Source organism: Stegodyphus dumicola, chromosome 1 (assembly GCF_044657685.1).
Source record: "Stegodyphus dumicola isolate Sdum_Otavi_A_Nest chromosome 1, ASM4465768v1".
Classification (NCBI taxonomy): Eukaryota; Metazoa; Arthropoda; class Arachnida; order Araneae; family Eresidae; genus Stegodyphus; species Stegodyphus dumicola.
Window position 1 is genome coordinate 190,669,628 of NC_140768.1, and position 20,955 is coordinate 190,690,582.

Below are 20,955 nucleotides of genomic sequence, written 5' to 3' on the forward strand. Positions count from 1 at the left end.
GAAGTTATCCTCAATAGGCAATAAAAAAATTTTTCATATTGATCTTTTAATTGGACCAAACTTTGTGTTAATGACTGCTACTCGTATCTTACCATCTTTACGAGGAATTGTCTGATCAATTCTTCCTAGTAACCATTTAAATGGAGGTAAATGATCATCTTTAATAATAAGCATTCTATTTTTCTTTATATTGTCCTTTGAAAAATACCATTTCTTTTGCTGTTGCAAGTGATTAAGATAGTCAGTTATCCATCGTTTCCATAAAATCTGTATCATTTTAGTTAATTTTTGCCATCTTGACAATCTGCTTTCTGACAAATCTAAAATTTGAGGTTCTACAATTGAGTTTATGGGACTACCTATTAAAAAGTGACCTGGTGTCAAGGGTTCGTAATCTGAAGGTTCAGACGATAAAGGAGAAAGAGGTCTCGAATTTAGTATTCCTTCAATTTGATCAATTACGGTTAAAAATTCTTCATAGGTTAGTTTAGCATCGGAAATTGTTATTTTAAGATGAAATTTGAAAGACTTGATTCCGGCCTCCCAAATTCCACCAAAATTGGGGGCACGAGGAGGAATGAATTTCCATGAGATATTTTCAGATGCCAAATACTTGCCCAAAAACTTCAGCAGGAACAGTAACTAAAGAAGCAAGTTCCTTTAACTCTTTGTGAGCTCCTACAAAATTAGTTGCATTGTCACTAAACAGACATGAGCTTTTACCTCCACGCGAGAAAAATCGTTTTAAACATGCAATAAAGGCTTGAGATGTTGAGTCAAATACTATTTCTAAATGAATCGCTTTTGTAACTAAGCAAACAAAGATTGCTATATAAACTTTATGTAAACTACCTTTCCTCTGATTTCTATATTTGATTAGAAAAGGGCCTGCAAAACCTATCCCTGTGTTATGAAAGGTTAGATTTGGATTTACACGTTCAGGATGTAAATCGGCCATTAATTGATCTGAAATGATAGGTTTATGACGAAAACAAATTACACATTCGTGAACTGTTTTTCTAGCTACGTCCTTGCCACCAATGGGCCAAAACCTTTCCCTAACAAAATGTAACAATGCTTGAGGACCAGCATGAAAACTTTTCAGATGATAATGAATAAATATTAGCTTGATAAGCTTATGGTTTTTTGGCAGTAAAATATGTTGTTTAGAGTCATAATTAATTGTGGCATGAGTTAAGCGACCGCCCACACGTAATATATCTTTTCCATCTAAAAAGGGATTTAAAGTTTTTACCTGACTTCTGATTGCTCTCTGATCTTGAAATGATTTAATTTCCTCAGCAAATTCTATTACCTGAACCATTTTTATCAAGTGCATTTCCGCATCTTGAAATTCAGTACTACTAATGGGGCCTGTTTTCTTCACTGGACATTTCAGATTGGACAGAAACCTGAAAATAAGACTTAAAATTCTAATTAGTTTAACATAATTATTTGTTAATTCAAAAATGGTATTCCAAAACAAAATTGCAGTTCAAATTAACGTCTAAAGGTTTTTTAAGTTCATCCTGATAAGCAGAAGAATCTATGAGAGTCTTGTCAAGTTCAAATAAAGAAGCATCACTAAGTTCGTTCTGTTCAAGACCATTGCACCACAAGGAAGATGTCACAAGTTCATGAGAATAAACACCACGAGAAATCAAATCCGCCGGATTATTTGCTGATGATACGTGCTTCCAGTGTCGCGGCTCTACTAGTCTTTGGATTTTGGAGACTCTATTTGCAACAAAGGTCTTTAAAAGATGAGGAGAAGTCTTCAACCATGACAGTGCTATCGTTGAATCAGTGCACAGAATGATGTCATCTAAATGCATCTTCAATGAGTTGCTAACTTTCGAAATGAGCCAATAACAAACATGCACAAAGTTCCAATCTTAGATAAAGTTTTCAATGGAGCTACACGAGATTTGCTGGCTAGTAAATGAGATGACGAGCTTGATCTTCATCGACACAAATCAAGTAGACAACTGCACCATAAGCGGCTTCCGAAACATCTGCATATCCAATAAGTGAAATCTTGCTTACATGATTGGAGAGGATGCAACGATTAATTTTTATGTTTCCAACAGTCTTTAAATTTGAAACTATTTGTTGTCATTCGTGAGCAATAGTTGCAAAAAGTGGTTCATCCCAACTCAGTTTTTGAACCCATAATTTCTGTAAAAAGATCTTGGCTTTGGTAATTACCGGACCAATCAGTCCTAAAGGATCATAAAGTCTGGCAATTGTCGATAAAATGTCTCTTTTGGTATATGATGATTTTTCCTTGATTGAGACTTTAAAGCTGAATTCATCTTTCTGAGAATTCCATGTAATGCCTAAAGCTTTAACCACATTATCACTTTTGGAAGAGAATGAAAGCTCAGAGCTTGTAGAAGGGCTATCCAACAGTTCAGGAGAATTAGAGTTCCATTTGTGCAAAGTCATTCCACAACTATGAAAAAGCTGTATAAGCTGATTTTTCAATTCCCTTGCTGAGTCTAAATTTGATAAACCAGAGATTACATCAACATAACAGTCTGACAAGACAGCTTTGGCAGCTTCAGGATATTTATGCATTTCGTCATATGCAACTTCCTTTATGCATCTAATGGCTAAAAATGGAGCACTTTTAGTACCATAAGTCACCGTTTTGAGTCTAGTATATGTCACAGGTGAGTCGCTAAGGTTTCTCTTCCATAAGATTCGAAGTAAGTCTCTTTGGGATTCATCAAATAAAATTTGCCGGTACATTTTTTGTATATCCACAATAACTGCAACTTGATGTTTTCTAAATCTCACAAGAATATCAAAAGTATCTTCTTGGACTGCTCCCGCTAAAAGTAAATCATTCAAACTTAAGCCATTTGAGCTTGAGGCACTACCATTAAACACAACTCTTAATTTTGTACTTCACTTCTCTGGTCTATATACTCCATGATGGGAGAGGTAATATTCAAGTTCCGGTTTTGAATTATCATCGACCCTTTACATATAGTCCAAATTTTCATATTCTGTTATGAAATCTTGATATAAATGTTGCAATGTAGCGTTTTTGCTAAGATGTTTAACTAATTGATTGAGTGTAATGTTGGCTATGTGCTTTGAATTTCCTAATTGTTCGTCTTTCATAGGCATTTTTACAATAAATCTGCCATCTTCATTTCGTCCGTAAGTGTCTTTGAAATGTTGTTCACAGAATTCTTCTTCTTGGCTAAGCATTGGCTTTTCTTTACCAATATTTTCCACTAACCAAAATTTTTCTACCAATCTATCAATATTATCAACACTACCGAGAAGTCCACAATAATTCTGACAATTTTCAAGGAATGTTTTCAAAGAACCAGTAGCTATATAACCAAACACAGAATTTCTGAAAACGAGTGATTTCGTAGAAGATTTAAATTGTCCATTAATAAAAATGTCATAAAATATTTCTGCTCCTAAAAGCAGATCTATGCTAGATGGAGTTACAAATTCTGGATCAGCCAAACTTGATGTATTAGGAATATCTATATTTTCTATATTTAATTTTGTAGAAGGTACTAAATCTGTGATTTTATTTACAACTAAAAAATTTAATGAAGCAGAGAACGAGTTATTTCCATTAAAAATAGAAGCAAAAGTACGATATTTAATGTTTGAAATTTGCCCATTTAAACTAGAAACAGGAATATTTATTCTTTCCTTTCTTTAAAATTTGCACGCTCACAGAATTCATTAGTAGCAAAATTTGACTGTGATCCTGAATCCAGAACCGCTCTTGCTTTAACGAATTGGCCATAAATATTTCTAACCCAAACAATTGCAGTTGAAAGGAGAACAGTTTTATTTTTCGAAAAAAGACACGCCGATAAGGCTTTTTCTGTTGATTCATTGCTATTCAAAACAGCTTCGGTTTTGCAGTTTTCTAGGAAGGGCGTGGCTTCACTTTGCTTTCCCCCCACTTGTTGCAGACGACATGGAGGTTTCATTCCGATGAAGAAGTGAATTATGTTTTGATTTGCAAACCGAGCAAAAGTGTCTAGACTGACAGGAAGCTACTTTATGATTTGACCGTAAACAATTAATGCACAAAGAAAGCTTTTTAATCATTTCGTATCGTTCCATTGGATTTAATGCTAGAAATGTTTCACATTTAAAAATTGCGTGATTATCTTTGCAAACCGGGCACATATTTATTATGATTATTCGTTTTTGTCACTAGCGATCGAACCTTATGCGGAGGAATGTTTTGTTTTGGTTTTGAAAATACAGTTTTGTTTTGCATATTTTCTAACATCTGGCATCGCTTTTGAAGAGATGTCGTGAAAAATTCCCATTCACATAAATCATTACTATTTAATGACATTACAAATTGCTTACGCGATTCTTTATCTATTTTACTAAGAATAATATTAATCAGCAAAGTTTCGCTTAATTTATCCATATTTAATTCCATAAACTATAATGCTCTTAAATGTTTCTGAACTTTATCAATTAATGAGCGTAAATCATTAGGATTTTCATACACTATTTTTTCAATAGAAAGTAATTCATTGATATGAGAATTTACAACCAGTCTCTTATTATAATATCTTTCTTCAAGTGCCTTAAATAAGGAAGAAAATGTATCACCTATTGTTTGTATCTGCTTTGCATTACCAATTAAACAAGATTGTAAATAAAACAATTTCTGAGAATCTGTAAAATGTCTATTAGATGAAATTAAAGCTACAAATTGGTTTTCAAATAAATTCCAGTCTTCGAAATTACCAAAAAATTTAGGTAATGTTATTTCAGGCAATTTATAATTCAATGAATTACTTCTTGTTTCTGGGATACTATTATTTGCATACTCATTATTTGCATTCTTACTACACAATGAAGTATAAAGACATTTCAGGCTTATCTCAACGTTGATAATATCCATCTTGATTCCTTCAAAAGTAGCTTCGATGTCTGATATTTCTTCATCTCTGCACACTTTGTAATAATTCAAGCGAAGTTCATCAATTTGTTTATTTAACTTGCGCACTTTTTCTTGCAATACTTCTATTTGTTCGAAACCAAAATCATCACTGGCATCGCTTTTTTCCACTGACAGACGACTTTAATTTGGTTATTTGCGCTTTAATACCGCCACGTTTTCTGTTCAACGTAGTTATGTCTTCATTAGCCATTTTTTATTCTATTTAACTCCGGCTCGACGGACCAATGTTCTGAGGTCGCTGGTTAGACTGTATACTAAAGACAACTTTACAACAACAACAAGCAATTTTATTTCGTGGACTGTAATATAACTAAAAATCTAAATAGAAAATGATAAATTCCCGACCATACGGGATAAAAACACGTACGCTACGCTAAGAGTTCAAATCTTAACTAACTGAAATTGCGCAGAAACAATGCGCTGTACATAACTTTGAAGTTGCGCACAAACAATGCGCTGCACATAACTTTTATTGCCGCGTAGGAGGCAACAGGTAGCATACAAATGATTCAAATATGTAAATCTAAAAGTAATAACAAAGATTAAAAATAATCGAGGGGGGGGGAATCCCCAAAGAAAATCTATGAGGGTCAATAATTTATTTGACCCTCGTAGAAAAATTTGATACATATGGAATCTTAGAAAATCTCCTAAAATTCTCAAAAATAATCGCAGAAATTCGCGTCGCTGACTTAATAGCAATTGATACGTGAAAAAACTGGGAAACTTGATAAGTATACGTTCTTGATAGTATATGCGGTAGAAAACTTGTAAGTATTTCTTTTGTGGCTTTACTGGTCGGTCGACATGCATAAAAGCAAAAATCAAATCCTCATCTACTTTGCTTAACATGACTATCCAGGTCTTCCGATGTAACGACATGGCACAACAACAATGGTAGAACTCAGACAAAGCATCAGATGTGTTGAGCGTTGGCTCACTGCTACTTCGATGTGTGTCATGAGACATATATCGAAAATTTGTAATGTATGACAAAAAACTGTTGAGTTCTAGTTCTTTTCGTGTATCAATTATTATTATGGTAAGTATAATACTTTTAAAAATCAATGCTTTGAAATTCTATAAATTATTTTTAGTAGCCTTACATTTTCTGCCTCTTCTTTTTTTCCCCTCCCCCATTTTTTCTGGCATAATTAATTCTACCATAAATTTGATCACAAATTGTAGCCATTTATTGAAAGTGAATGCTTGCGTTGTTAAGTGCTAGAAAAACCAGTCCTTATTCTTCGACTCTTTCACTTCTCCCACTTATATTTTCTGAAATATGGCTAACCTTCGATAAATCCACATCCTTCTTCCCTAGCTTCAACAACAATTTGTTTATTTTGGCATCACTCTAGGGACATACTCCACATTCCGGCAGTGACAACTTTCCCATAATTCACTGCGAGGGACGAAGGGAAAGTTGTCATCACAGGTGCAATGGATCTCTCACTTCCTGGGCAGGAATTTGTTCTCCCCTTTTCGGCTTGCAGCTGTTTTCAGAGTAAGTGTTAGAAATTGTAAGCCACTGCCTAAATGTCGTCAATGAAATAAATAAGAAAAAGAAAAGCACGAGAGAAAAGCAAATGATTCTGGAATGAGATATGTAATTCATAGCGTTAGAAACGTCTTGCATTGTTGAAAATTTCGCTAAAATCGACATAATGATTGTCAATTTAATGTATTATAATTAAAATATATTTAAAATGTCATCTATTGCATGCATTATTACTATTAATATTAAATGTAAAATAATTTCGAACTGAGTTATTATTGCCTTGAAATTCATCAGCTTGTTAATCAATGCAGTTATGATTTGGAAGATAAGTTAAAGATCTTATTTCGTGTCGAATGGCAACGTTCTGCGGATTACACTGTTTGCGATGCTGGGAAGAAGACAAATTAAATGTCTTATATTTCGTGAATTATCGACACTTGGCAAGTTATGTGGATGACAAATGCATGGTAGCGTAACGTAACAGGCAAGGGAAAAAAGTTTGGTCTCTAGGTCTCTAATCCATATATCATGTATATTTGTTACCATCCGTGTATATATGCTATCCATGTATATCAATAGAAATCCATGTATATTTGTTACGATCCAATTTTTTGAAATTGTAGGAAACTATTTTATTTTTAACCGGCCATCAAGCATTTGGTGAAGCAGAAATTTTTTGGGACATACGATTCAATAATAACTGGGCAAATGACCGGTCTCGATATTTCGTAAATATTCTCAATCTAATACCTTTTTCTTATGTAACGATATTTATTTATTTATTTATTTTTTAAACCTTATCACATCGTCGTTCGCTTCTGATCATGTGATCAATTCTGCAAGACAGCGATATTTGGTAAAAGTTTTATTGTCCATCTTATTATAACGGTACATTTTTACAGCAGACAGCTATTTTTAAGCAGCAAACATACTTCTGAATAATATTATTAACATTAACATTAGTAATATTATCAATAAATATCGCTAACTCCTATTGCATTATGTACCATTACTACAAAATTTTACTTACCAGTACAAAATTTCCTTTTTTTCTTTTTTAATTAATGACTGGCAGCATTATTTTATTTACATTTTCACGGCTTTGCTTAAGTAGGGGTAAAATGTGGCATAAAGCATAAAATGTGGCGTTAGAAATTCTTTTATTAATTACAGTAACGCTACAATGCTCATAAATATAGTAGTTCGATATACAGACATTAAATGCATTGCATATTATTATATCAATTTTTTAAATCCGGGTCTCTCATACTTTCGAACTGGGCGATCCATATTCCTATAGTTGAGATTAATGCGAGACACAAGTATATAGTTACTCTGAGGAGGGGAAAAAATAGAGCGATTCAAAACTGTGGTAACGCGAAGAAAAAAGTGTAAAAATAAAATAATTTTAAATAAACATGCTCTACTATTAATAATTCATTAATAATTGTAAATTAATTTCCACTCTTACTGCAACTGCCGCATCTTTAATGTACTACGAATCGCAGTTGATACAGCCCACTTTTTTCTCCTTAAATACTGAAGAGATGCCAGACAAATTTCCAAACTGAATTAATCATGAAATGAAGTAATAATGCCAAATTTTATGTTACTGAACGTGAGAACGTTTGAATCCGCAGATGAAGAAACGTTATGAAATGATGAAGAAATGTAGATAAATATTAAATTAGAGATTCCGCGCACAAATTAATTCATGCTGTCAGACTTGATGAAATAATTCAGAAATTGTTGTAGATACATGTTGAAGCGTGAATGAAGAAGCTTGCATTTGTGTCCCAATTTTAATATTCCTTTTTATTTCTTGTTGACACAATTTTTTATTTTATACCCAATACAAATAAATTAGTACGGTAAAAACACTTGCTCAAGAACTGTTACATTTTTAAAGATAGCTGGAAAAGCAAATGCAACGTAGTCCAGTATGGAAATTTAGTTGAAAATGAATAGTTTTGATTTACAATTTTGAATTATCAGTTCCGAATTAGTTGCGACATCGATGTTATGTATAAGATGAAAAAGGGAAATATCCAGATTAAGTTAGAAAGTTAAAACACTGTCTCAAGTTAAAGTTAGTTTTGATTTGCATATTTATCTCAGACACACATACACATATATACATACAATGATAGAAAAGTAAAAGGTTCTTCAGAACTTTTTATCAGATCGTCTTCCGACTCATGCTTTGGGACCTAATAAAGTAAATGATTAAAAGTACAAAATAAAGTTTAAAATTATTAAGAAGTATGTTCATTGCTTCAAATTGTTTAATTTCAGTGGCGTAGCTAGGGTAGGGCAAGGAGGGACAGCTGGTCCCCGGGCGCAGCATCCAGGGGGCGCCGAATTGATGCTATGAAATTTTAGAATTAAATGTTTTACATTTTTGGTACACAGAAAGAGGCGCAAAATCTTCAGTTGTGCCCGGGCACTGAAAACCCTAGCTACGCTTCTGTTTAATTTGCTGGCAATTACAGATTGCTGAAATTTCAGCAATAAAAAAATTAAAGGACTTTACGAATTAACAAAATTAAACTTTATTTTAGTATTAGATAAATTGAAGAATTTTCCATTCAATAGACCTTGAGAAATCTCGTAGACGATAAATGTAAGGTAACGAACGTAACGTAAAGTTGTAGAGACATTAGATTTTTTGGAAGCAGGAAGAAGTGAAAATTGAGCAACCCCTTCGCCGGGAATCGAATCACGGACCTCTGAAATACACGCCCAGCGTGCAGACCACCATACTACGAAGGCATGCTAAGAAGGCGGGAGAAATACCTTATAAAGTAAGTCTCCAAAAAGTTTGAACAAATTTCATTAAAAATATCATAAATTAATAACAAATTTAATTTTATTTAGCCTGGAACAGACGATATAGATATCGGTTGTGCCTTAAGGTAAATCTTCCGTTTCTGCGCCATTTCGAAAATGTGCCATTTCTGGCATTTCCTATCGTCATGAAGCAAACCTCTCACGGTGTTCCGCGAACTTCGAATATCCGTCTGCGGGTGGGGCGAGTAGTAGAGAACTTCCACATTCCGCGAGATTAGTGGCAGGGATTAAAGTTTCGAGCCTCCTTCTGTTTATGCCGTTCGTTTTTCACGGTCTTTGTAGGAGCAGGTCGAGGGAGGGAGGAATTGAGGAGCGCTCTTTCCATCCTGTCAAATATAAATCCTGTCTATACATGCAGACGGATAGAATTCTGCTCGTGGGTCAGATTACTTATGAGTTTCTTGTGTTTACCGATGCATTTTGAGTGTCACTCAGGATAATAATTATGTGATTAAGATATGCTATAAATTATATCATTATAAACTACACCAATTGAAGAGAGTTTTCATGAGCTAAAATCCAGTTATACATTATTAAGAAGTATGCGCGTTGTTTTTAAATAAATCACTTGCTTAAGCAATATGTAATTTTAATTTGAATGTAAATGAAAAGATCCAGGGTTACGTCGAATAAGACATCTGAAAATTGGCGATCTACAAACCCCCGTGAGTTGTTAATTAGTTGGTTAATTGATTAAATAAAAGCATACGAGGACTATTTGTTTGAAAATATTTTCTTTATGGAGAGCTCTATAATGAAACTTCTTTATGTGCGTTATATGTGCCGAAACCACGAACCGTTCTCCGGAATTTTAATCTGTGCCGAATTACCAGTGTTCAGCATATTTATCCACTTTGCAGATGATCAATGATCAACCCAAGGTTGCACGGGAGATAAATCAATAACTGTATGTCGCAGAGAGTGGCAAAATTTTACCCATTCCTTGGCCCTCATATGCGGATGATATATGTCTTAGTGACATAACATAATGTGACACAGTAAACAGACTTATTTAGCATATATGGTATTTTCTCCCTCCTTTCTGCCTTCCCTTCGTGGCCTAACGGTAGCGCACTCGACGCATATTCGAGGTTCGAATCCCGGTGAGGGCACTGCTCATTTTTCGTGTTTCCTACTTCAAAAATACTAATGGCTCTACAGGCACCAAAAAGAAATTACTGCAAAAACTAATGCTTAATTGACTTACTAGTTTACTCCAAGCGAAGCGCTGTCACTTCAAAATATGCCTTTGGGACGATGTCCGAAGAATATCGAGAGCTCTCTCCATTGCCTTCGAGAATAAAGTCGTGAAGTACTTCCAGGCAAGAGTTTAGATCAAACGATTATCTCTTTATAACATTTAAAGTAAATAAGTTCTCTCCCAAGGAGCGCTGTTCTATTTGAGTGATCAAAATCTAAATTAAATCTTTAGAAGAATATACTAGTAGGATCGTTCATAATGGCTTATATTAAATTCAAATAATTATGCAAAATTTATTTTAAATGGATACTGGCAGTTTAAAAAAGCTCTACGCATTTTGGCATAGAGTTTTTCTCTGCCTTTTCTCATTCAAAAAAGAAAATATATCTACTGCATTTTATTGAAGATATATCGTAAGTTTGTTAGTTTTGCAAGCAAACTTTCATTTTTATTTATTAAGAATTATATATTATTATTAGTGGCAGGGAAGTCGTAAAAGTTCAGATAAATAATAAGTGATAAGTACATGTTTTGAATCAATATCCACTGAAATATACAGAAAATTTTCTTATCAAACTTAATCTGAAGTGTACTTCCACATATGTAATGTGAGTAGGAATTAAACTTTTTTAGAGCGCTTTCCTTATCCATACCCCCAGTTAGGCCAACGCCACCTAGACTACAAAGCCAGAATACTGGTGCGAGAATGAAGCTATGAGTCATCACATTTAGGCTGAGCGCTGAACCAACGCCACCTAGACCAAAGAATCTGTAAGGAAAAGAATGAAAGCTTCCATAGACGCAATGTAAACTTGTTTCGCCTCAGCGCCGCTATATCGAGGAGCCACGGCTATACAGTGAAACAGCAGCGCAGGGTGGAATTTAAATAGCGCAGTCCGAGGAGATAGTAATTTTTTTTTCCTTTGAAATTCCTCAAAATGTTTTATTTTCATACATTTCAGATAAATTGTGTAGCTGATCTTTTATCTTCTAATCTTTAATCGTCTAGATGTTTCGCATAGAACATCCTAAAATTCAATTGCAAAATAAATGAATAAATAAATAAATTTTATTATTTTTATATTCCTTATTTTACCCCTTAACTCTTCTTTCTGTAAACTCACAGAATTGTTATTCTTTTGATATAATATCTAGCATTAATTTATAACTAACATCAGAATTAATAGAAAACAAAATTAACTACTGCCGTGATGTTAGATTTCTAACAAATCTGCAATTAATTACATAAATAACGCTATTTTTCTTTTCATATCAAGCATATTATTAAATATTAAAACAAAGAATAACACATTTGAGGTAAAAAAAATGATTTTTATTGACATTTCTCAAGTTTTAGAATATACATATGCAAAATAATTTTAAGCATCTTCACAAATACCAAGAAATTTTTTAGACAATTATTTGGAATGACCATTATGAAAACAATGAGCAAATTTTGCAGCCAAGAACCAAAAGCATTTCACTTAAATTAACAAATACAAAATTACACTTAAAAGGTCTTTTAAAGAATTTCACATAAATTATTAAAATAAGTGATTTCATTACTTTTTCATAAAATATTCAATACTTCTTACATTTATTAATACAAGATTAAATACTGAACTTGAAAATCAAACCTTCCAGGTGTTATTAAAACCTGGGAAGAAATTTTATAAATAATCCACTGAATCAAATAAATATTGTTGCATCTCATCCTGATGAAGATTATTTCAAATTATGAAATTAGAAATTGATTTTTTTAAATAGCAATTACAAAAATGACTATTTTCCATCTTCACTATACATATAATAATTCTAAAAATGCTGTAGCTTGGATTTTACATAATTTTAATTTTGCAAAAATCTATTTAATCCCGAATTATTCGACCAATGAGTACATTTAATTCTGTAAGCTTCAAAAAGAAGAAACACATACCATATAATTCATAATAAATTTTTATAACTCCATATTTAAAATTTTATGAGCAAAATTTGCATGATAACTAACTGAAACAAAAAAAATAATTAAAAACAATTACAAGTACCCCTAAATAAATTGAAAACACTGAATTCATTATAATTATCTGACCTCAAAAAAAAAAAAAAAAAAAAAAAAAAATTACCAAGAAATTTTAATTATTTGGAATGACTATTATGAAAACAAAGAGTCAAAAGCATTTCACTTAAATTAACAAATACAAGATTACATTTAAAATGTCTTATAAAAGTTGCACAAAAATGATTAAAATAACTAATTTCATTTTCTTGGTCCATAAAATATTCAATACTTCTCACATTTATTAATATAAGATTAAATACTTAACTTGAAAATCAAACCTATAGGTATTAAGAAGTTTTGTAAATAATCCACTGAATCAAATAAATATTGCTGCAGCTCATCCTGATGAAGATTGTTTCAAATTATGAAATTAGAAATTAATTCTTTTAAATAGCAATTGCAAGAAATGCCTATTTTCCACCTTCACTATACATATAATAATTCTAAAAATGCTGTATGCTTGGATTTTACATAATTTTAATTTTGCCAAAAATCAACAGTCAATATTTCGACTAATAACCGTCAATTTTGTTGTACAGCATTCTTTGAGCATAACATGACAGGCGATCCAAACCATCAATTTTGTTGCACAGTATTCTTTGAGCATAACATGACAGGTGATCCACTATTATTGACGAGTTATTTCTTAGATGGCACCATTGTTAAGCATATTGAAATAATAACAGTAAACACTGAAGATACCTGTTTGTTCAAATTTTGTCGGCACTGCACAGGAATGTAAATATCGCATCTTTGGTGAACAGTAATCATGATCTTTGGAGTGTGACGAACATATTAGTGCAATTTTATATAAATTAGTTGGTGATATATTTAACAAGTCTTGATTACTGCATGCGGGAGCCCATTGTTTTGATCTATAAAAATGAAAACATTAATTTTATATTTCAATAAATCCATTTTCAGTGTTAGTAGAAAAATAGCAAACTAAAAACATTCCTTATACATTAGTTACACAATCTCGAGAAGGGTTATATATTTTTTAAGAACAAACATTAAATTATAATTTAAGGAAAAATTCATGTACATAATATGATTTATTACATTTCTGACATATTTATACTAATTCTCTATTATTTTGATCTATGAAAACAAAAAAACAATTTTATTTTCTTTAATTAAAAGAACCTCTTTTCAGTGTTATTAGAAATTTAACCTTGTTAAAAAATTTCTTTTACATTAGTAAAAAATTCTGAAACGATTGCATTTCATCTAATTTTATTTTGATGTACGAAAACCAATAATTTTGCAGATATTGTGTTAAATTGTAGTTACCGGTCATAGTATCTAGTTAAACAATTTAGCATTTCTTTGTACAGTTTTGTTAACAATATGATTAAAAAAGGATAAGGCACCAATAAAAAGTACACATTGTTCGTAAAGTGCATCTTTAAAATGTTTCCTTCCTTATTCACACTAATATGTAGTGGTTCCCTAAAGTGTTCGTACACTTATGTTTCAGTGAAATAGTGCTGTGAGAATTTTTTAATATCTATAAATTTATCTTAGCAAAACTCTATAAAAGTATTATAAGAATACAGTAAAACTTTGGGGGGGAATTAATAATTAAAAAGTAACAAAAAAGTTACCTCACAAAAATCTTCGTGCACTTTAAAGAAATCTGCAGACACTATTACGAAATATTGCAGTTAAATTTCTGTCAGTTTTTGTAGGATATCCTGCAACATTCAAGCTTGTAATACATAAATTACAAAAATTATCTTCTAAAATATTAGAAGAAAAAAATTTTTAAAAAATTTGGTTTTATTCAAAATCACTTCGAGATATGAGAAAATATTGGGCTTTATAATCAAATTCAATTCCAGGCTACAGCGCATTTTTTACAAATTCTTAAAGTGTATGAACACTTTTGGGAGCAACTGTATCACAAGCACAGTTATCTTGAATATTTACAGAAGAACACTGAACTATTTGTCCATGATGAGGAACACTTAATGGAAAAAAACAAGCTATTTATTTAAATTATTCCAAATACATGAAATATTTGCTTCTCTATCAAAAATTGAGATATATATATATTATTAATTATCAAAGCTTAGTTTCTTTTAAACTTAGAAATGATTTACCTAATAGGATCCTTAGGAAATCTGAAAAATTTCCTGTCTGGTGTTTTTCGAGATGTTGTCCCACAAACACTACAGCGATACCAGGATTTGGGTTGTTTGCTAAGTAAAAGATAGATTGAGTTAGTCTGTTATTCACTAAACCACATCAAATATTGAGAGAAATCAAAATTATATTTTTATAATAATGAATATAAAATTTTCAAAAATAATCATAAAATACGAAAAATTGTATATAACTATCAATATACTACATTAAAAATAGTCTTCAGTGGCCACTAATATTAAATAAGTTTATAAATTTTCTCAGATAAATTATTTGGTAATCTATAGCATAAATTTAAAGCTGAAGCATAATACAATTTATTAATAAAATTAATTTATGCAATCATACATGCCATTAGTTGCCGCATTATTATAAATGGCAAATTTATTCCTGATCGCTCGTTTTGTCGTAATATTATTATTAGTTGACTTTAAAGCTTAAAACTCAGTAAAAAAATTTGGAAAGAAATAGCAATATGCCTGCAAAAACTATAGTATTTGTTTGCCATATGATTAATTATATAAATTGAGATTCATATGCTAAAATGCAAAGTTAATATATTAAGAATGAAAATCTAGCTGCTGTGTGATACAATGAGACAAAATATTTTTGGAGCTTGGGAATCAAAATTAATGTACTATACAAAATCAATTTTTAAAATCTATGATAGGTTTTCGAATTAAAAAAGCAAGCTTACCTCACAGAAAGAGAATCGGGTGAATTCCGGTGATCGTCCTTGCGAAACATCCATCTTATGATCAGCTTAAATAACCAGAGAAAAGAACTGAAAAAAACTTTCAATGAACCTCTTCGAACAACGTGGTAAAAGATTGCTAATACGGCTGACGACATGCCGGTTTCTTGCCTGCTATTTCGCACATGCGCAGAAAGGTACGGAGGGTGGATGGATTGCCCCTTTAAAATAAGCTTCAGGGACATACACAGTGTCTCTTCAGTCTGACGGAGCCACATTTGCCTCGGGAAACCTTTACTTCTTCTCCTTACAGATTCTTTGACCTAGACTACAAAGTCAGAAAGCTCCACTTATGAGTCATGCCAGTTAGGCTATCGAAATTACGATAGCGCAACGAGCATATAGTTTCGGAAAGAACTTACAATCTATTTTTTTACTGTTGACGTTTTAATTTAATATATTTATAATTACTTTCCTCCTTTAAAGCACTTTCAATCTTGATTTTTAAATTTAAATCGAATTTTCTTTAAAATAAATACTAATCAAAGTTACATTTCAGCATAGCAAATGTTAAACTATTTTTTTCTAAAAGGTGTTATAATTATTATCAAAATTATATTATATATTTTTAAATAATGTGAGAACTTTTATTTTGATAACACAATTTTTTTTTATTATTCACAAAAACAGAAATACAAACTACTACTCAGAATCGCAAAACTAACAGAAGGATGAATACAGTTTGAAAAAAATAATGCAACATACAATTAGTTTTAAGCAAAGGATCTGATTTAATAAGAAAGATTAAAAATGTGGGATTAAATCAAAATTATTCGATTTGTGGGAATTTACACACATTTTCTACAGTGATCTCATAGGAAGAACAAAAACTGAAAAACATTAAATTACAATTCAAAACATAAATTACAATGATAAAAATAGCTCGTTTTGAAATTTAAAAAAAAATTACAAGAAATAAAGTTTTTGAATTCATATACAAGAGCTGGGGTAAAATATATCTATAAAGAGCTAATTATAATTAAAAATAAATTATAATACAACATATATTGTTATGACGAGTCGAATGATTAAATTAAATTCGGAAGGGATATTGAGTTCTCTATCAATAACACGTTATTTTACAAAATTCACATGGATGTTTTTTAAAGGTAGAATAAAGGCAATAACCAGCTATATAAGTTAATATAGGAACATATGGCTGAGCTTCTATCATGTCATTTTCAGATACTACAATACATTTAGAGATTTGAACTGCTTCAGTGGTTATAAAAATTATTCATTTAATCAGAATTTAGTAGCAATGTCTCTGTTCATAAAACAGACTAATGGTTGAAAGTGAATTATATAAGTTATGACTTAAAAAATTTAGAATGGAAAAAAAAAATCTGTTTTGAAGCTATTAGAAAATTGCAGACATGTCTTTAAAGCTCAGGAAGTTACTACTAAACTTTTATATATTTTTGTTGCATTTTTAGACATTATTATTAAAACAAGTTAGATACTTTTTAAGACTAACTGTAAATTACTTTTTTATTTACTTTATCAAAGTTGATAATTTTCTTTTTTTACAAGCAGGTTTTTTTAAATCGTTTTTTTTTTTTTGTTTACAATAGTTGTTTAACATCGTGTTTGTAGAGGATTTGATTATATTTTCAGCTATGGGATCAAAGGAATGGCCTTTTACACATGGTTCAATATCCAAATCCTCATTTGACATCTAAGCATTCAGAGTTAAATTTACAGCTAAATATCTTTGAGCAGGGTGTTTTAAAAACTTACTTTCAAACTCTTGAGATACAAGTTTTTGTACTGCAATAAAATTATATAAAACAACATTTAAAACATGAGGCATAGGGTACAAAAGGACACCCCTATCTCATTTTCTGATTGAATTAAATTCGGAAGGGATATTGAGTTCTCTATCAATAACCCAAGTTATTTTACAAAATTCTCATGGATGTTTTTTAAAGGTTGTTAATAAATGGTTAATAACATGGATGTTTTTTAAAGGTTGTTAATAACATGGATGTTTTTTAAAGGTTGTAAAGAATAAAGGCAATAACCAGCTATATAAGTTAATATAGGAACTTATGGCTGAGCTTTTATCATCTCATTTTCAGATACTACAAGAGAAAAAGTTTCCACAAGAGATACATCAATGTTTTCCCCCTCACGATCATTCCTTTCATTTATTTCGATAGCAATATTTCCAAAAGTACTTGAATTAAGCTTTAAAGGTAATAAGCTTTGCATTCGTAATTTTGACTCAGATTCATAAACCTGTCTAATGGAAATACAGTATTGCGAACCAGAAAGTTGGCGATACTTGCCAAAACGATCTTCTAACAAATCTGTTTGTATTTAACCAGGTAAAAAAAAAAATTCATGCCTAGCTCTTTAATGCAATACTTGCCCAATTCAATAAGTGCATATGTTGTGTTCCTCAGAGCATCATGAGTTTCTTTTGACAAGCAACCAGTAGTGCATTTTGCATCTTTCCATTTGTCCAACCAATTTACAAAGTTATTTAAATACTCAACATTTGAGTCTACATTTGAGAATGTCAGTGGTTCTTGAAAAGAACTTTTCAGTCGTTTGCCATTAAGAGGTGTTTTGGTATTTACTATACACCACCATTTATAAATTATATCTATATAATTAGCTGTTGATTCAAAACTATCCAAATTGTGTTATTACCTAGTTCTGTTAAGGCTGTGATTACCCAGTTATTAAAGACTTGTAAAACTAATTTAACATTCTACCTTTCACGATTTGAAGGCCATAAAGCTTTAAGACTTAAACCATACCCATATTTAATTAAACTATCAAATTCAAGATCATGTAGTTTTTTTAAAGTATTAAATGAGGCTGCATTAAATTCTTCACTGCCAACAGCATTAAATTTAGGAAAATACATAAACAAGCCATCATTTTTTTGGCCAATCCAATTGTTACGAATACATTTTAACAAATGAACAGAATCAATGACAAAAAAAAGGGGTCTGAGTGGTTCATATGGATTTTGATACATAATTTTAATTTCATCCTTCTCACTAAAGAAGGACATGGCTTTCCTGTTAATGCTATTATTATCACTAACCACACAAACTACCTTAAGACCTATCTTTTCAAGACCTACAATTACATCTCTTAAAATTTCAAACAATTTTTCTGCACTAAATGATTTTATTGGCAGGATGTAAGCAACATCTTTGTAAGATGATAATAAGCTTCTAATCATAAATGTATATGCTGAAGAAGCAGCAAATGCACTGTCATATGCAGAACCAACAATATTGCCACCTTTAAAATGATAAAAAGGTTTTAGATGAATTTCATCCATCATTAATATTACATTGTACTCACATTCTTTTAAAGTTTTAAATTTTTGTTTAATATACCTTAAGAAATGAGAGTGCTGCTGCTCTTCAGACACACTGACATTTAGATTAGAACACATGTTTCGTAGAGTAACAGTGTGAGGCATGATCAGATTTCCAGAATTTCGCATAAATTTATAGACGTGGGGTGAAATCGAATTTAAAATACAGGCAAAAATTAAGAAATGGGGGGAATATCTTAAACGTTGTTTTGGAAGGCACAGCAAATTCAGTTGCTCTTTTGAAAATGTTAAAACACATTTTTTATCATCTAAAACAATGGCATCCAGTTTATCTATAAATATATTAATAAAATTAATTATATTTACAATACTTTCTGGAGCTCCTGCTTCTAGAAGTTCAAGTGCATTTAAAATATTATCAATTTCATGAATACTTTTAACATGCATGGGTAACTTACTATCATTCAACACTTTTAGTTCTGCAGATTGGTGAAATGCTGATAACTGCATACTATTATTGATAGAAATACAGTATTTAAATACTGGAGAAGGACATATTTCAAAAATTCCAATAACAACTGTATTTGATCTCATGACAACAGTAAATTTTTGAGTAAAATTGTTGTAATTTAAACAGTTCTGTAATTCACTGAATGTTGTAAACACTGATTTTGAATCCTCATATTTTTTTGACATAATGCTTTTGGAGATAGCCATTTGTAGTTGTCGGTTTTCAAGGATTGTTTGTCGTTCTTTAACACTTTCTCTTATGGATACATCAGTGGATAAATATGATGGAGCACTAGGAAGTTTTGTTGGAACTGCATCTTTCCTTAGTCTCGGGATTTTTAATGGAGTTGATAATGTTTCACCAGTTTCTTCAAGATACATATACGTCTCCTTTTCAATTTCACAAGGGCTATAAAATGAAGTTCACACACCTGTAAAAAAATTATTTTCACTTAAGAATCTGTTATACATAAACATACAATTTACAAGATTGAAATCCGTTTAAAACCAATTCATAACTGTATTTTAAAACTCATAAAACTGAACTTACAGAATAATTTTCTTTTAATTTGGATGTTAATACTAATTCAATGGTTACAGCCGAAAACATCGCGGCAAAAACATCGCGGACGAAAACGTCGCGGAGAAAACAACGCAAGGCCAAAACGTCGTGCTACAAAACATCGTGGGAGAAAACATCGCAGTTCTAAAACATCGTGGTACAAAACATCGTCGTCGAAAATAAAGCGGTTCAAAAACTTCGCAGTTTAAAAACATCGCCGTCGAAAATATCGTGGTAAAAAATAAAGTATCTACAAATCATCGCATGACGATAACATCGCAGACATGCCTTTTTCAGGCTTTAATAACTGTAAATGGATATTCCCATAATGATTTGTGAGCGCAAGTGATGTAAGGAAGGATAATTTTTACTTTCACATTTTTTTATTAACTAATAAATTTTTGCTGAAAAAATAAGAAGGAAACTTAAGCATAGAAAATTAAATGCAACTTAATAGATTATACTTTTTATGAAAAATTACCTGTAAAAACTTTATAAAAAATGATTTATTAATGGTCTTTGTTAGTTAACTATGTCGGTTTAAAATTCTATTAAGTGCTATAAGTTGCATTAATTTTCTATGCTTCCTTCTTATTTTCTCAGCAAAAATTTAATATTTAATAAAAAATATGAAAGTAAAAATTATCCTCCTTTACATCTTGCGCTCACAAATCATTATGGGAATATCCATTTACAGTTATCAAAGCCTGAAAAAAGCATGTCTGCGATGTTATCGTCATGCGATGATTTGCAGATACTTTATTTTTTACCACGATATTTTCGACGACGATGTTTTTAAACTGCGAAGTTTTTGAACCGCTTTATTTTCGACGACGATGTTTTGTACCACGATGTTTTAGAACTGCGATGTTTTCTCTTTGCGATGTTTTCTCCCACGATGTTTTGTAGCACGACGTTTTCGCCTTGCGTTGTTTTCTCCGCGACGTTTTCGTCCGCGATGTTTTTGCCGCGATGTTATCGGCGGACACCAATTCAATATCTGAATGTAGCCTGTTATGCACAAAACAACCAGATACAATTACAGTTTTAAACCCAGAGAATCAGTTTTTTGCCCAAAGACAAATAGACAAATA

At 31.4% G+C, this 20,955-nt stretch overlaps 1 protein-coding gene across 1 annotated transcript; it reads right to left on the minus strand.

Annotated features, from left to right (window-relative positions):
• Nucleotides 1-12,656: 12,656 nt before the first annotated feature.
• On the minus strand, nucleotides 12,657-15,561 carry LOC118196886 (52 kDa repressor of the inhibitor of the protein kinase-like). The gene is made up of 3 exons (XM_085811525.1): nucleotides 15,429-15,561; nucleotides 14,689-14,787; nucleotides 12,657-13,458 (listed from the first exon to the last, which is right to left on the minus strand). Exons 1-3 carry the CDS (start codon nucleotides 15,476-15,478, stop codon nucleotides 13,230-13,232), a joined length of 378 nt encoding a protein of 125 aa, XP_085667651.1. The 5' UTR covers nucleotides 15,479-15,561; the 3' UTR covers nucleotides 12,657-13,229.
• Nucleotides 15,562-20,955: the final 5,394 nt, after the last annotated feature.